Source organism: Rhinolophus hipposideros (genome assembly GCF_964194185.1).
Source record: "Rhinolophus hipposideros genome assembly, chromosome: 1".
NCBI classification, from domain to species: domain Eukaryota; kingdom Metazoa; phylum Chordata; class Mammalia; order Chiroptera; family Rhinolophidae; genus Rhinolophus; species Rhinolophus hipposideros.
Genome location: NC_138047.1, coordinates 73,045,367 through 73,060,364, shown reverse-complemented (window position 1 = coordinate 73,060,364; position 14,998 = coordinate 73,045,367). Strand labels below are relative to the sequence as shown.

Sequence of the window (14,998 nt, the reverse complement as noted above, 5' to 3'; positions counted from 1 at the left end):
CAACTTACAAGACAAAACGGGCTTCTTCCGTGTTTCTGGTGGTGCCCTCCCTAGCCCATCCTAGGTGCAGACTTTCACGCTTTTGTTGAGGGCATTCAAGTGGAAAAGACTGATAAACACACTTTTGCAATCTGCTAAAGTACAGATGGGGGGAAAGCATACTCTTGACCCAAATTAGTGATTCTGTATTACTTTAGACAGAGATTTGGTTCTCAAGCTTTACAGGTATCAGAATCACCTGGAGGACTTGTTAAAACAGACCGCTGGACTCTACTCCTTGAGTTCCCCATTCTGTAGGTCAGGGTGAGAGGGTCCAAGATTTTGCAGCTAACAAATTCCCAGTGATTTGATGCTCCTAGTTCAAGGCAGGGAACCAGTGCTTTGCAGGACTAGAGGAATAGATAGAAAATGGCTCAACTTTTGTTTGCTTTTACCCATTTTCAACTTCAGTTAGCAGCAGCACGGGGCGGAGGAGACTACCAGGCGAGGGGATTCTGAGTTGTCTACTTCTCCGCCCGTGGGAGTAGAGGGAGGGGGCGGGGGGGGGGAGCAGCCGGGGAGCAGCCCTGCCTTTGGACCCACAGGTCTACCGCCTCTTCTGCAAGGTCCGTAAGGGCTCCTGATTGCTATCCCTGCACCCAGACCACTAGTACACTGTCCACTTCTATCATAAAATCTCATTTACCGAAGAGAAGTGAAAGAAGAGGAAACAAGGTGAAGCATAAATTCCAACTATTATCACTGAAGTGTCTGAATCCAGCTGTACCACATACTAGCTGTGTGAAAACAGGCAAAATGCTTAACGTCTGTTTTCTCATGTGTATAAAATAACCCTCTCTCATATGGGGTTGTTATGAGAATTTGAAATACTGTACATAACACCTGGCACAATGTAGGCACATAACAGCACCTAGTTTTGGGAATTTATCATTATTATTAATACTAGATAACTTGAGAGTACAATTCTGAAAACAAAAAAATAGGATACTTCCTGTCTTGCTTATTTTCCCTTTGCCTCAAATCTGTCTTAAAACTATTATATTGGGGAATATTTTATTTAAAAGCTATCAAAACTTTTTACTGTAATTTATGGTCATAGCTATGCTCCCACATTAAAGTAGCCCATGGGACTTCTTACTAATGCTCTAGATTTGAACATCAGTGCACAGTCAGGTGTTTAATTTTTATGGAGATTTTTTTGGGTTATGTGAAAATTTAAATGCAATTATATTTTATGATTAATTCGTCTAAGAAGTGTATTCTAATATTTTAGTTAATATTAGTAGTAATATAAAGTGTACAGTAGAGTGAAGATGAACAAATCAACTTCCAATCTCTTTTGTCCTCTGGTTCATAAAATTTTTTTACACTGTCAAGTTTCTAACAAGAAGAAATACAAGCCCAATTAATATATTCTGTTGTATTTCTGAAGATATATGTTTTAAAAAGAAGACTCTAATCCACTTTCTCAGTCACTTAAAAAAAACAATGTGGTGATTAAGCAGTAAAGAACCATTTAAATGTATCCCATTTATTTTAACCAGTAGAGGTTAGTGAAATGCCCTGAAAAATCTTCTGAGTATAAAGTATAAATGTTAAAAATTATATTATGTTTTAGAACATAGCTGTCCTCTGCTTAGATTATTACTAGAACCAACCTCTAGCAGCAAAGTTATCATGAAACTCTGACAAAGTGTTATGACAATTGATATTATTAAGTAAGATCATGGAATGGCAATCCATTTCAAAAATATCTACTACACAAAATTTCTGAATCTGTGTTATAGTGTGTGTGCTCATTTTTAAGAAAAAAGGCTTTACGATAAACATTGATTTCTGGAAATCTATACTGTGATTCTAATGGGATTGAAAATAAACCACTTGATCTTAAAAATAAAGTTGTTTTGCATGGAAGAAGATTCAGATAGTGGTTGTTCTAGGTTAACAAACCATGTCTGGAGGGGTTCCATTTTGAAACATTATCTGCTTTAGGAGTTCTCTGTTGTCCCAAGGAAATCACTATCTATTCAGAGCAGTTCAAATTTGCTTGAGGTACACTAAACACTCCAAGACCTCTGAGTATTTATGAGCAGCTTGAATCCAAAGCATAGCATAGTGAAAATATAATTACAATAGCTTAATTGTGACCTACAAACAGTAGCCAGTTTTCAGTTAACCAAACAATGATTTACCAATACAGAAAACCTCATTATACCTGAAAGATATTTTGAGAATCTCCAAACAAATGAAAAAATTTCATGGCAATTCCTTTTTTGGTAATACACATATGAACAAGTTGTTTTACTGGTACTTTATAATGCCACCTGCCATAATGATTGCACAAATGAGGCCAGAATTTTAAAATTTCTTCTCTTTAAGGTATGACATATGCAACTTACTAAAATAAAAGGCCTAAAAATAATATCAAACAGATAAGTTGAGGCACATTAAAGATATTAAATTTAGTAAACTCTTCCCTTATGTTTAGAAACTGCTTTAAGAAGGATTTCTCAAACTGACTGAACTAAAATCATGTACAAATATTTCTACTACAAAAGAATTCTTCCAAAGAATCTCTCATTAGATAGAACCTCTATGTAACAGGGTGAATTAGCTATTACATAATCTAAGCTTGTCATTATTGTTTGTCCAGGGTATTCTTACATGGAAACTTAAAATCTGTTTTCTATGAAGGTGAATGCAGAAAACAGAACATGCAGTCAAACTGCTCTGTTACAGTCACATGCTAGTGTCAGGAGGATTGCCAGACTAAAAATAAATAGTGTACCTGGGTATAACACAAAGCAATATATACATTGAAAAAGGTAAGCTCTCCTGTGACAGTAAGATGGATGAGTCAGTGGCAAGCTCAACAATCCTATAACCAAAGTAATAAACGATACAGGTGCCACAAGGACTAGCATTGCTTTCCTTTAATTCTACTCTGAAGGAATGGAATAGCAAATGGGAAACGCATGAATAGAATGACTATAAACATAGTCATTTGAAACAATTGAATGAAGAAAGTCAAAGAAAAATAGAAAGAAATAAAAAATGTCTAATCTACAAAATTAAAACATAAATTAATAAAACATACTGACAAGTAAGGTGTAAAACTGAAGATGTTCCCAGCAGAAAAGTTCTTGAGGAAAACCTCACCATTTTTGGCTACTTCTGCTATGACGTTAGCTACTTTGGCTGTGCACGAAGACTGGGGAATCAACAGACTTGCAAACAGTTGAAGTATTCCACTTCCTTGGATTTTTTCACTTGTTTCCAAATCTGAAAGATACATACAAAGAGCTTCAATGAAAATCTTTAAAACTAACACTGACAAGTTTATATATAGTATACTCTTCAAGAATTTTCACCATCCATAATAGGAATTTGCCCAGTATACATTCAAATGTATGTATTTAACATAAAATTAATTTCAGTTCCGCAGCTGCTTTTGATTTATCTGCACAAAACACTTTACAATGCAATCTTTTGTCTATCTATAGTCAAATTACGAAGGAATCCTTTCTGAATGTACCATTTGTATACCAATCTTACTTTTCATTGTTAATTCCAACACTGCCTATTCAGAGTAGGAGTGCTTTTTTTCCTACTTCCCTTCTGAATTCTATAATAGTGTGTGTGTAAATTATGGTTTCCTATATGCTACTGCAGTTTTTTAAAATGGCAATGAGCAAAAACTCACCTCATATCATTTTATATGGAGTGACAAAAGAAAGTATATAGTTCCATATGATTACTATGTTTTCCACATTGCTGTTCAAACCACCACTAATGAAGAAGGGAAATAGTAAACAGCAACACGGCCATGGTACTCAGAACTCTATTTGATGATATAGAAATTTAAGGTTTCTATTTCTTTCCTTTTCTTCTTTGTTAAAGTACAAATAAACTTTCAATGAAACCAAGCCACTTCACGTATCTGTTAGTAAAAGTATGACCTATTAAAATAAAAGATAAAAACACCTGGAATGATGATGCAAATAAAGAAAAGCTCAAGGAAATAAAACTTAAAATTACTATTTGACACTGAACAATGAAGAGGAATTGCATGTGTTTAAAAATAGAGTGGCTTATTAAATATTCTGTTTATGGCTCATTAAATATTCTATTTAAATTTGTTTCTCTGTATTGCTCCTCTATATCTTTTACATCCTTTGGATCTACATACAAATAAGAAAGAATTCTAAAGAATTCTTGTTACGTAAATAGTAGCTGATATGATCAAGAGAATAGGAAAATCATTATTAATAGAATAATCTGAGAAAGTCTACAAAAAATAATGTATCTCTTTATAGTAAGTGCTGATCAGTGCACTGTTTTTCAAACTGTGGGTCCCAATCCATTAGGAAATCAGAAATGGATTGGCGGACAAGGATCAGCAATTTCCTGAAAAGAGAATTAACACCACCTGCAACAACAAATAAATAGAAAAAAATTTTGCCCACAGGAAGACAAAACACAATTAGTGAAACAGTAGTTGAATTATATGTATGCACATGCATATGTAACTGTATGTATATACCTGCTGGATATAAAATGTATTTCTAATCATAGGTTTTGGTTAAAAAAACAAAAAAATTGAAAACCAGTGTTCTGTGTACCGCCTGACTACCCAGGATTCTGCAAAGAGCGACACCACTCTTATCATTGGGAGAATCTACAGTTGTCAAATGGTTGAAGCAATAGAAAATTATACAGAAAATTATACTTCCATGGATTTATTATTTTAAAAAACTCATTTGCAATTAGTTTATATATGTGTGTATATGTGTATGTGTATATGTTTATCCATGACATTAGTACTACCATCAAGTAACCAAGATTGTTCAATGTTGAAACTTCATCCATGCATCTCCTTTTCCTACCATAAGCCTAGTGCATCTTCATATAGCTAGTACTATTGCAGCTTCTTACATTTTATGTACTATAATAAAAAGGAGATATATTAAAACAATCTTATTAAGTGAAGAAATAGAAACCCAGAAAGATGAAATAAACTTGCCTAAAGTCACCAGTCGTACTAACCACAGAGCATAAATAGCAACTTCAGATTCTACTAAAACTACCAAATCAATATGCAGCACCTAGCAACCACTGGTGTTATTTTGTAGAATAGAAAACTTACTTCAGCATAAACAGATGAAACCTGTCCTTCTGTACGCTGTCACATGTCTTACAATTCAGATTATTACAAACATAATGTACCACGATGGGACATAATAAACACAGCAGTCTTTTCAGCAAACCCATTTATAAAACATAATGTGCCTTTTTGCTTTTATTTTGTTTCATGGACTAAAAAATAAGTTTTTAAGGTACCAACTGAAATTCTGACACCAAATTTCCATTAATTAATTATTTTTAAAAAACAAAAAGCCAAAAATAACTCAGCCCAATTTGTCATATTAAAATCCTTCCTTTTCTGACCATTGCTACCAGAAGATGTACAACCTTAGCATGCTGGTCCAGAGTGCCCCAGGGGTCTTCCCCCACCATCTGCTGGTGCAGGAATGAGAGCAAGAGTATGTGGCATAAGGCACGAATCATGATTAGATGTGAAGCAGAGGCATTTTTGTGTGTGGAGACAAGCAGTTAACTGCAAATCACCCATGCGTGTCTCATTTTAAATGTAACTGAAAGAATGGCTAAACATCAGGGCTGAATGTCAGGGGCAAGGGGAAAAAAAGACAACCATACAAAACTCCTGTACTCTGAGTCTTTCTATAGATTACAATGCAAGAAATTGGGAGACTAGCTACACTTAGGTGAAGCAATAATTTTGGAATAGTATTTTTTAAATGCTATTGTCAGAGAAATAAAAGGAATACATATAAGCTGGTTTTTCATATAAAACTGATCTACAATTTAGAAAACCTAACAGAAATTCTATTTACCTGTTAGCATGTGGATTTCTATAGGTTCAGAATTTAAATTAAACATCTGGGAATTACCTTCTTTCCTTTAGCATAAAAACCAAGAACCAAATACTGCTTATCACTAAAACACCACTGTCCAATAAATAATTACAAAGTTTCAGCCTCATTGCATATATAATTTCTGCACTGGCATTATATTACATCTCAAATGCATATTTATCTGTGAAACTAAAAGATGTTCTCAGATATCTGTGATTATCCTTGAAATGATTTAAAAAGAGGACTGAGAGTAAGAGGTTAAGTGTTTGCAGGTCCAAATGAAGGGCCACTTGTAAAAAAAATCATGCCCTGTGCTCAGGGAGTCTTTAAAAAAGACAGGTTTTTCATTATATTTAGCCAGACTGCTATTGACATTTAACTACACTCCTCTTAAATGTCTTCAGGACTCAATTCAATACCTTTTTCCCCCTTCACATTTAGGTGCGGTCATAAAAATGTTTGAGTATGCCCACAAATTACAGGCGGCTGGCAGTCCTTGAATTTTGAAAGACCCATATACGATGGGGAATTGCTATTCTAAAATCGTATCTGTAGGAGCTGCTACAGGCATCATATTCATCACAGTAGTCCTTGCAGTGCTGCTGGCACTCATTCTGTCCCTGCGGTCCTATGTCCACACTCCACCTGACCTCCCAATGGCAACAGGCAGCTTAGTTATGAAACTGCCAGTAACAGAATGAAAAAGTGGCCAATTGGGTCAGAAGAACTTGAAACAAGACTAAATCAAGAAGCGAGACTACAATGCCATATGGGGAGAAGCTAAAGCATGACTCAGAACTTCTCAAGGCCAATACCCTGGTAGAAGGGAAAGAGTAGGCAGAATGGGAAGGAACTCATAATTTAAGATGTGGCTTGAGAAAGGCTAAAGTTCCCAACAAAGTTGCCAAATAAATACATTAAAATAATTGACTTTAAATACCAATAGGGGGTTTTCAGGTATACTACTACAATAAGCAGAATTTATGATGTTATGTTAACATACGGACTTCGTGAGGATAAAGTAATGAAAAGCACTTGATAACCACTGTATTACAAACTCCAAGTTAGAAAAACAAAAATAATGACTGCTATTACTATGACTCTCTTAGATTAAAAATGTATTTAGACAGATTGACAATATTGTTTAAAGTAATAAAAAATGTTTGAAGTGTTCAGTTATGGATGGGAACAGTAAAGAACTGGTATCCTTATATTACACGTCCAAGGGACCTTCTGACAGACTGTGAAGAGAAGACTCAGATTTGGGATTGATTGCAAGCACCAGGGCTATGACTCAAAGGGCCAGGTGTACCCTTGTTTCTGGGGAACACGGAGAGGGTAAATTTTTAGAATAAGGTATAACTAGAGACCTGGTCCTGTGCCCAGGCAATCTGATTCAAACCCAAAGCTGCATTTACTACTACAGAGACAAGCCTCAAATCTTCTCTCATTTTATCCTACTGGAAACAAAGCATTTGTTTTCATATACCATAAATACCTCAAATTTAACATTCCCCAAATCCAGTTTACCCTCTTTTCTTTAAATTCATTCTAGTCTCTATGTCAATGAAAGGTAGGAAACCCATCTAAGCCAGAGCCCTAGAATGATCACAAATTTTTCTCTTTCAGTAAATGCCTTTCTACCACCCACATTTAATCAGAATGTTAAGTTCCAGATTCCATCTCACTAGTATCTTACACACCTATCCTTTCCTTTCTATGTTTGCGCTATTTCACGGTCTTAGGTCTGACCTTTGTTAAACACAACTTTCTCAAGAATCTCCCTAAGTCTAGCCACACACCCCTTCCAGCACACCTGTCATCTACAAAGCTACGAAATAAACTTCTGGAAATGCAAATTTTATGTTACTCTCCTATTGTAAATCTCTAATCCTCCAAAACTGCTTTTAACTAAACATTCAAGCACATTCATAATATTTCCCCACCCTATCTCCTGATACTCCTCCATTGACATCCTACACTCTAGCCACATTAAATTCCTTAGAGTAACTCAAATCTGTCATCTTCATACTTCCTTACCGCATATGTTCCCTCTCGGAAATGTCACACACCCACCTACCACCTCAGCTGATTCCTATTCAGACTCACAGTGTCCTCATTTAAAGGTACCTGACTGACATCTGACTACCACAAAAATGCTATGTCAAATTTATATTGAAAGGATTTTTTTTCAATTGCAAAGCATTTTCAAACATATTATCTCTTAATTTTTAAAACAGGTCATGTGAGATAGGCCTGATAGGTTCTGTTTTCTTCATATCACAAATAAGGCCATAAGATAAAATTATATTGGAAAAGGAACAAGAATCCAGTTTTTCTGAATTCCTAGTCCACTGTTTTTCCTATCAGAACGGTTACTTAGACGATATATGGTGATGGAAATATCTTGACCAGATTTGCCAAGTTATTATATAAAATAATTTTTCATTTCACGTATTTTACAGAAGAACTACAGTGGGGCAACTGAGTGATAAAGGGATGTACAGTATTTTAAGATAGAGAAATTAAGGCAGTGATTGAAGAAGAGAAAGGCAACTGAGTATAGTCAAAGTGAAGCAGGTTTAAAAAAAAATTTAAAACACATAAGAGGAATATGCTACGATTAAAGTTAAGGGCCTGACAAATGAGAAATTGTAAAAGAAAATGGAAGTACATGAAGTAGGGCGGGGGAAATTAATAAAATAATATTTCTTTCACCGATGAAACCCTTTTTAACCCATTAAGGATTTTAAAAAAATAAAAGGAACATGAGATGCAGGAAAGAAAAAGATGTATACAGTCATGAAAAAAAAGAGGGCATAACAAAGACCCATTTTACACAATGACTCACTATCAGAAACAGGTCATACTAAAAGATTAAGCTGTGAGAGTCATTTTATAAAATTACAATAAATGATTTTGACAGTCTTGCAGTCATTTCACTTCCAGAGATAATGTGAGCTGTGGGAGTTGGAGAAGTTATGTGTTTGAAAATCATCACACTAGAATAAGCAGGGAGACCTGCTTGTTTGACTATTTTCCTTAAAATTACCAGTAACTAGGTCACAAAGTAGTTGCTAAAAAATTAAGTGTTATGTGGTTAAAAAATAAAAGAAAGATATTTACTGAGAAAATAAACACAAGGAGGAATTGTGTTAATGACTGTGGTAAAAGCAAGAGTATATAACTAGAATCATTCACCTAACAGAAGTTAAAATAATTACTGAAAATATGGTCCCTGTAGTAAATGTGGATTTGCTCACTTCATACTAAGAGAATGAGGACACAGTAAAACATACATAGTAAATAATATTTTCAGTAAAAGACCCATCTTCATTCTACTGTGAAATACCTTGGGGGAAAATATGAAGTAAACAAAGCTAAAGAGATCTGGCATCTGTAGGATTCTTTGAAGTCCTTAATTTGTTAATGTTTACCATAAGCCTATAGGATTATATACTGTTTTTCAAGTAAACAAATTATTTCCTAATGGAGCATCTTAAAAAAAAAAAAAGAGTGATCCAAGGAACCAACGTAAGGAAATACTACTCAATACAAACAAGTCAATATGATACAAAATTTACTCAACCTTTCTAGGAAAACAAAAACAGACAACAAATAGATACATAGAAAAGGAAAATAAGTTAAGGAGTCACTTAAACTCAACATTGCTGTAATCCTGGCCAAAGGAAACAGTTAAATAGCTCACAGTATCATCTTAAATAAAGACGTAATTAAGAAATGTCCAACAATAGATGACACCTATTGTGGTCTAGCCAAAAGAACATTATATAATCATTAAAACATCATTTAAAAAATATTAAAAAAAAAATATTTAACATCATGGGTAAATGCTCAAAAATGTTTTTAAAAAATGGAACCTACGTTTACATGGCACGATTCAAACTTTATAAAATAAAATAATTATAATAAAAATTTCTTTTTCTATTTTCAAAATTGTATACAATATGCTTGATTTTTATAAAAAGAAAATCTATTTTAAACCAGTACATATCAGGACATACCACAAGTAATAGAAATTACTGTGTTATACTCCAATAGAGGAATTTATTAACTCACAATTCACATAATTGTAAAGTCTGTAAGAAGAGTGAGCTTCATGAATGCTTTCATCAGGGCTCCTGCTCCATTTCTCTGAAGTTTCCTCACTCTTCTGTGTGTTGGCATTATCAGACTAGTTCACATATGGTAGAAAAATGGCTTAAATTCTAAGTATTATAGGCAAGCAACACAGACACCTTTTCTCTCTCCACACCTCCCCACACACACATAGAAAAGGCCAAAAGTACATGGTTCACACCAACTGAGCCATCTGAATTACTGAGTTTGGTCAGATGGTCAGATGAATGCCACACCATATATTGATTGGGTTAGGCCTAAACAAATATCAGTGAATGGACCTGGCAACCTAGGGAATGGAGATGAGGTTCATTTCGCTTAAAAACAAAAAACAAAAAAAAAAAAAAAAAAGAGGAAGTGGGCAGAGACTCTCAAGTAACAGTAAAGAAACAAAGAAAATAAATACTATAGAAACACAGGGCATAAAAGCAGCAAAGAACAGATCAAGATCTGTAGTAATTTGCTTTATTAAAAAAAAATGAAAGAGAAAGCAAATCCAAGTAAAACCATGTTGGCTTAAGTTTTAAGTTTTGTGGAAGCTGAAAAATTTTGTTTTGTGGAAGTAAATTACAATTTCCTTTCAAGTATAATCCTAGAGAACAGAAATTCAAAGCTATCAAGTGAGGCTCAAGAAAGGGTTAAGAATGGGGAAGCAAAATACAGATATTATTAATCAAGAATGAATTTGATGTTAATTTCCCAAAGGTTAAGAAAAAACCAAAACATTTCAGAACACATGACTTAATGCTGAAATGATAAAGAATCAATAATTTTATGTAAGTTTTTGGTAGAAGTTTTTAACAGGGAGAATGACTAAATTATAGGCTGTGACATTGGAGTTAATGACTATAAGAGATTATTAGAAAATTGAATATTTTAGAAAGTGTATGTTTGGGAGACTGAAGAATAAACTCCTATTCTGAGAAATGAATGGAAGAAATACCAAACCAAAGCACTTCAAGAAAAATAAGACTGTCAGATGAAATAGTAATTGTTGCAGAATAAGTCATGAAAGACTTTGAAGAGATAATAAATGACTATTTTACTTTTGTTTGAAGATATCAAGAGTATGGATGGCAAAAGAGTCAGTTGGTAAAAAGCTAGTAATTCTATTTAAAAAAAATGTCTAGCACTACAACTGCACTGAATCATTCTGAAGAGAGAATCAAGTATAAACTTTTCAAAACAGCTCTTCAATATACAACAAAACCCATCAACCCTAAACTAAAACCATAATCTACCAAAAAAATGGAGTAAGTATGTGTGTTGAATTTAATTATTGCTGATTAAACAATAACTAAATAATGGCTCTTAAAATATACATGATGTTGAAAACCTATCAGTAAACCAACAGACATTAAATCATTAAATGAAAGCTGTGAGGAAATGTATACCATATTTATTGAGAAACTTCTTTTCTTAAGAAACACATGCTAATGAGGGAGCATGGTATCATCATTACCCATACATTCAAGTACATTGTTAACTTTTGAGAGGTTTCATAACTATTCAAAAGAAAGTTACTGGATTCATTTAATGCACTGACTCAGCATTAAATATTTAGTATCTACAATGTGCTAGAAAAATGGCTAACAAGATACATACCTTGGCCTCAAAGAGTTTATAACTTAGTGAAGGAGTTTGTAGTTCTAATCAGTTGATAAAATCCCACAACAGACATAATGTAGAGACACTGAATCCAGTGTAGACTTCCATCTGCTTCATCTTCTTGGTCATTCATTGTTCTAGACTCTCATATCCTACAGAGAACTACGATTTTCTATACTGTGTTCCTTTGTAGGTCCATACTAGGATGGAAGCTAGACGAGGTAAGATATTTACCCAAGGTGGCTTGTATTGGGGTTCAAGTGCATAATTAGATATCAGGGTGGAAGTAATAGCATGGAGCATGAAGTCTGTTAATATCACTAGAATACTCACCACAATCCTTGGGTCCTTACGTTACCTAGGTAAAGTACACTGTATTTTCAAAATCCGGTATTCTCTGATCCTGCTCATCAAACTCACTCCCTCCCTAAATACTCACACACAATGCTGAATTGTTTTCAAGTTGTTAGAACCTATTTAGTGGTTGAAGATTTGGAAACAGATAAGATCATACAAGGAAAATGTATTTTTACTAAGTCCCTACTATGCTGGGAATATAAGATAAAGAAGACACAAATCATATCCTCAGAGAGCTGTCTAGAAAGAGAAAGAATATAATAAATGATCACAACTCAATGTGACTGATACCATCATGGGGGTTATGTACAATGTACATAACCTAATCACAGCTCTGTGAAGATCAGGAAAATTGTCATAAACAAAATAACATTTGAGCTAAGTTTTGAAAGATAATAAAGCATATTCTAAGCAGTAAAGGAGAAAAATATATTCTACAAAGAAAGAATATGTAAAAGCATTACTAACTGAGGCTAGAGACCCTAAATTTGTAATAGCAACATTCTATACTACTGGATGCTTTTTGTTTGTCTGTTTTGTTTTTGTTTTTTGCCAGCAGCTGAAGGCTATCAAAATTGAGAGTGGAAAAGGTAGATGGTTTGTATTATCCAAAGTTTGAAGAAAAGGCAGGTAGAAAAAGAAGGAGAAGAACAGTGTATCTGTAAAACACTTATTTAACTATCAGGGCCCAAGTGAAATGTCAGTTTTTCTATGACACTTTGAAATTCTTACAACTAGGAGTTGAATCCAGCTGTATTTCTCCAAAACGTTGTAATCAGCACTATTATATATTGTATCATACTGTTTTAAAATGTATCTTTTACTTGTCTATTCAGACTATCCAGGGCAAGGTACCTACTAACTCATGGTGATACCCAATTAATGCTAGTTGAATAGAATTGCCCTGCACTTAAGAACTTTATAACTAAATAAATGAAAAAGTAATATACAAATAATACACATTGAAATAAGTTCGAATAGAGGAATGTAAAACCTGTTATAGAATACTAAAGATGGAGCAACTGAGTTACATTTATTGATGTTGTAGTAGTTACAGTTACTTCTAACAGAAATAAAGAACTGAGCTCGTAAGAAGACGGCCTTATATTTTAAAAATAGTCTCATCAAGAATGAAAATCTTTTGTAGAATTTCCAATTACAAGCTCATGCAGAGACTAAACTTTTCACTTTGCATTAAGCTAATCAAGCCTTAGATTGTTTTTTTCAAAGCAAACATATGCAAAAATGTTCTTTAAACCTTCAGAAATCACTGTAGAAAATTACCTTGCCTTTATGTTATCCCTTCCACATGCACATATCAGAAAGATGAATAATCTACAACTAAGTTATGATGAGCCAAATGAAAACATTCTGTTTGCTCCTTTAGTACAATAAGAAAAGATGTGTATCACTTAACTATGGAATGAAAATTACAAGCATCTAAAATGAACTCACTTCACAGAACATTGTGTGCTAAAACCTACCATTGAATCCTTATGTTTCTATTAAAAAAATGCCATTACTTTGCCTTTTCGAGCCTCAATTTGGGGTTTATCACCACGAATGTTAAAAAGTAGGTCATGAAAAACATCAGTAAAATCAATGATAGATTCTTGTGTATAAAGTACTGATACCAATGGCATCATTCCCAGTTATTCCAACTATTATGCCACACAATCTACTTTGATACATTAGTAGAATACATATTCCATTTGTGATAGTTACTTTTACGTGTCAACCTGGCTGGGCCAAGGTGCTCAGATAGATATTCGGTCATTAGCCTGGATGTTTCTGGGAGGGTGATTTTGCATGAGATTAACATTTAACATTTAAATCTGCAGAATCTGAGTACAGCAGATTGCTCTCCACAATGTGCGTGGACCTCAGCAAGTCAGCTGAAGGCATGAGTGGAACAAAAGGCTGACATCCTTAGCAAACAATGCTACCCCCACCATGCCCTCCCCAAGAGCAAGAGGTAATTCTGTTAGCAGATCACCTTCAACCTTGACAGCAACATCAGCTCTTCCCTTGGTTTCCAACTTGCCAGGCCACCCTGTAGAGTTTGGACTTGCCAGGCTCGGTAATTGAGTGAGCCAGCTCCTTAAAATCTCTCTCTAGTGTATGTATGTGTATAGTTAGTAATAGAATAACGATGTACTGGTTACTAGACTTAGAAATATGTAACGCATCATGGTGATAGCTATGTAATAAGGTATATAAGTGTCTAATCACTATGTTGTGTACCTGAAATATAATATTGTTTGCCAACTGATTTTTAAAATAATTCAGTCAACAACTGAAGAGGATAGTTTTAAAACGTTGAAGTACTGGACTCGTAATTTCCTATTGCCTTTTATTCTTTTATGATTATTTCTTTTGATTTGACAATAAATCAAATATATGTACTCCTATCAGACATTGAACATCTCTCTGTTACAGCACTTGTTATGATAAATCAAAATTTTATATTTCAGTCTCCAACACAAAATAATGAACTTCTGAGGGCAGGGACTAAATTTCTGCCATTATTAGGAGATAGTTTGGGACATACAAAATAAATACGCAATGTTGAATACATGAATGAAGGAGGCCTAAAGATGGGGAGATGTGCCGTCTAAATCTTCACCTCAACAAAGTGTGACATTACTGTACAAAATGTTCCAAATCTAACTTTAAACTAGGCATTTGACATTTAACCAAAGCAGTATGACATATCATGGCAGTATTGACTCAACTGAATATGGCACATAATAGTTTTGGCCTTAGTGTTTTTCATTAAGATTTACTGTATAGAAAATAGAAAATAATGTAGTATCTTATATTCAGTTAGGAAGATATATTTCTGACTTAGCATACATTTATTCAATTTCTTTTTAATGTCCTTCTGAAAAGTGTTTCTTAATTTAGGGGCCTTTTCCATTTTTTGTCTGTTCTCTTTGACTGCTTCAAGCAAAGAT

At 34.1% G+C, this 14,998-nt stretch overlaps 1 protein-coding gene across 6 annotated transcripts in view; it reads right to left on the bottom strand.

Annotated features, from left to right (window-relative positions):
- The window catches only part of RAP1GDS1 (Rap1 GTPase-GDP dissociation stimulator 1), a 124,985-nt gene that overhangs the window by 73,324 nt on the left and 36,663 nt on the right, over window positions 1–14,998 (bottom strand). For all 6 annotated transcript variants that reach the window (XM_081078625.1, XM_081078623.1, XM_081078620.1 and 3 more), the window contains exon 3: window positions 3,160–3,282. In XM_081078625.1, the coding sequence (XP_080934751.1) occupies window positions 3,160–3,282 (123 nt within the window). The remainder of the gene's footprint in view (window positions 1–3,159; window positions 3,283–14,998) is intronic.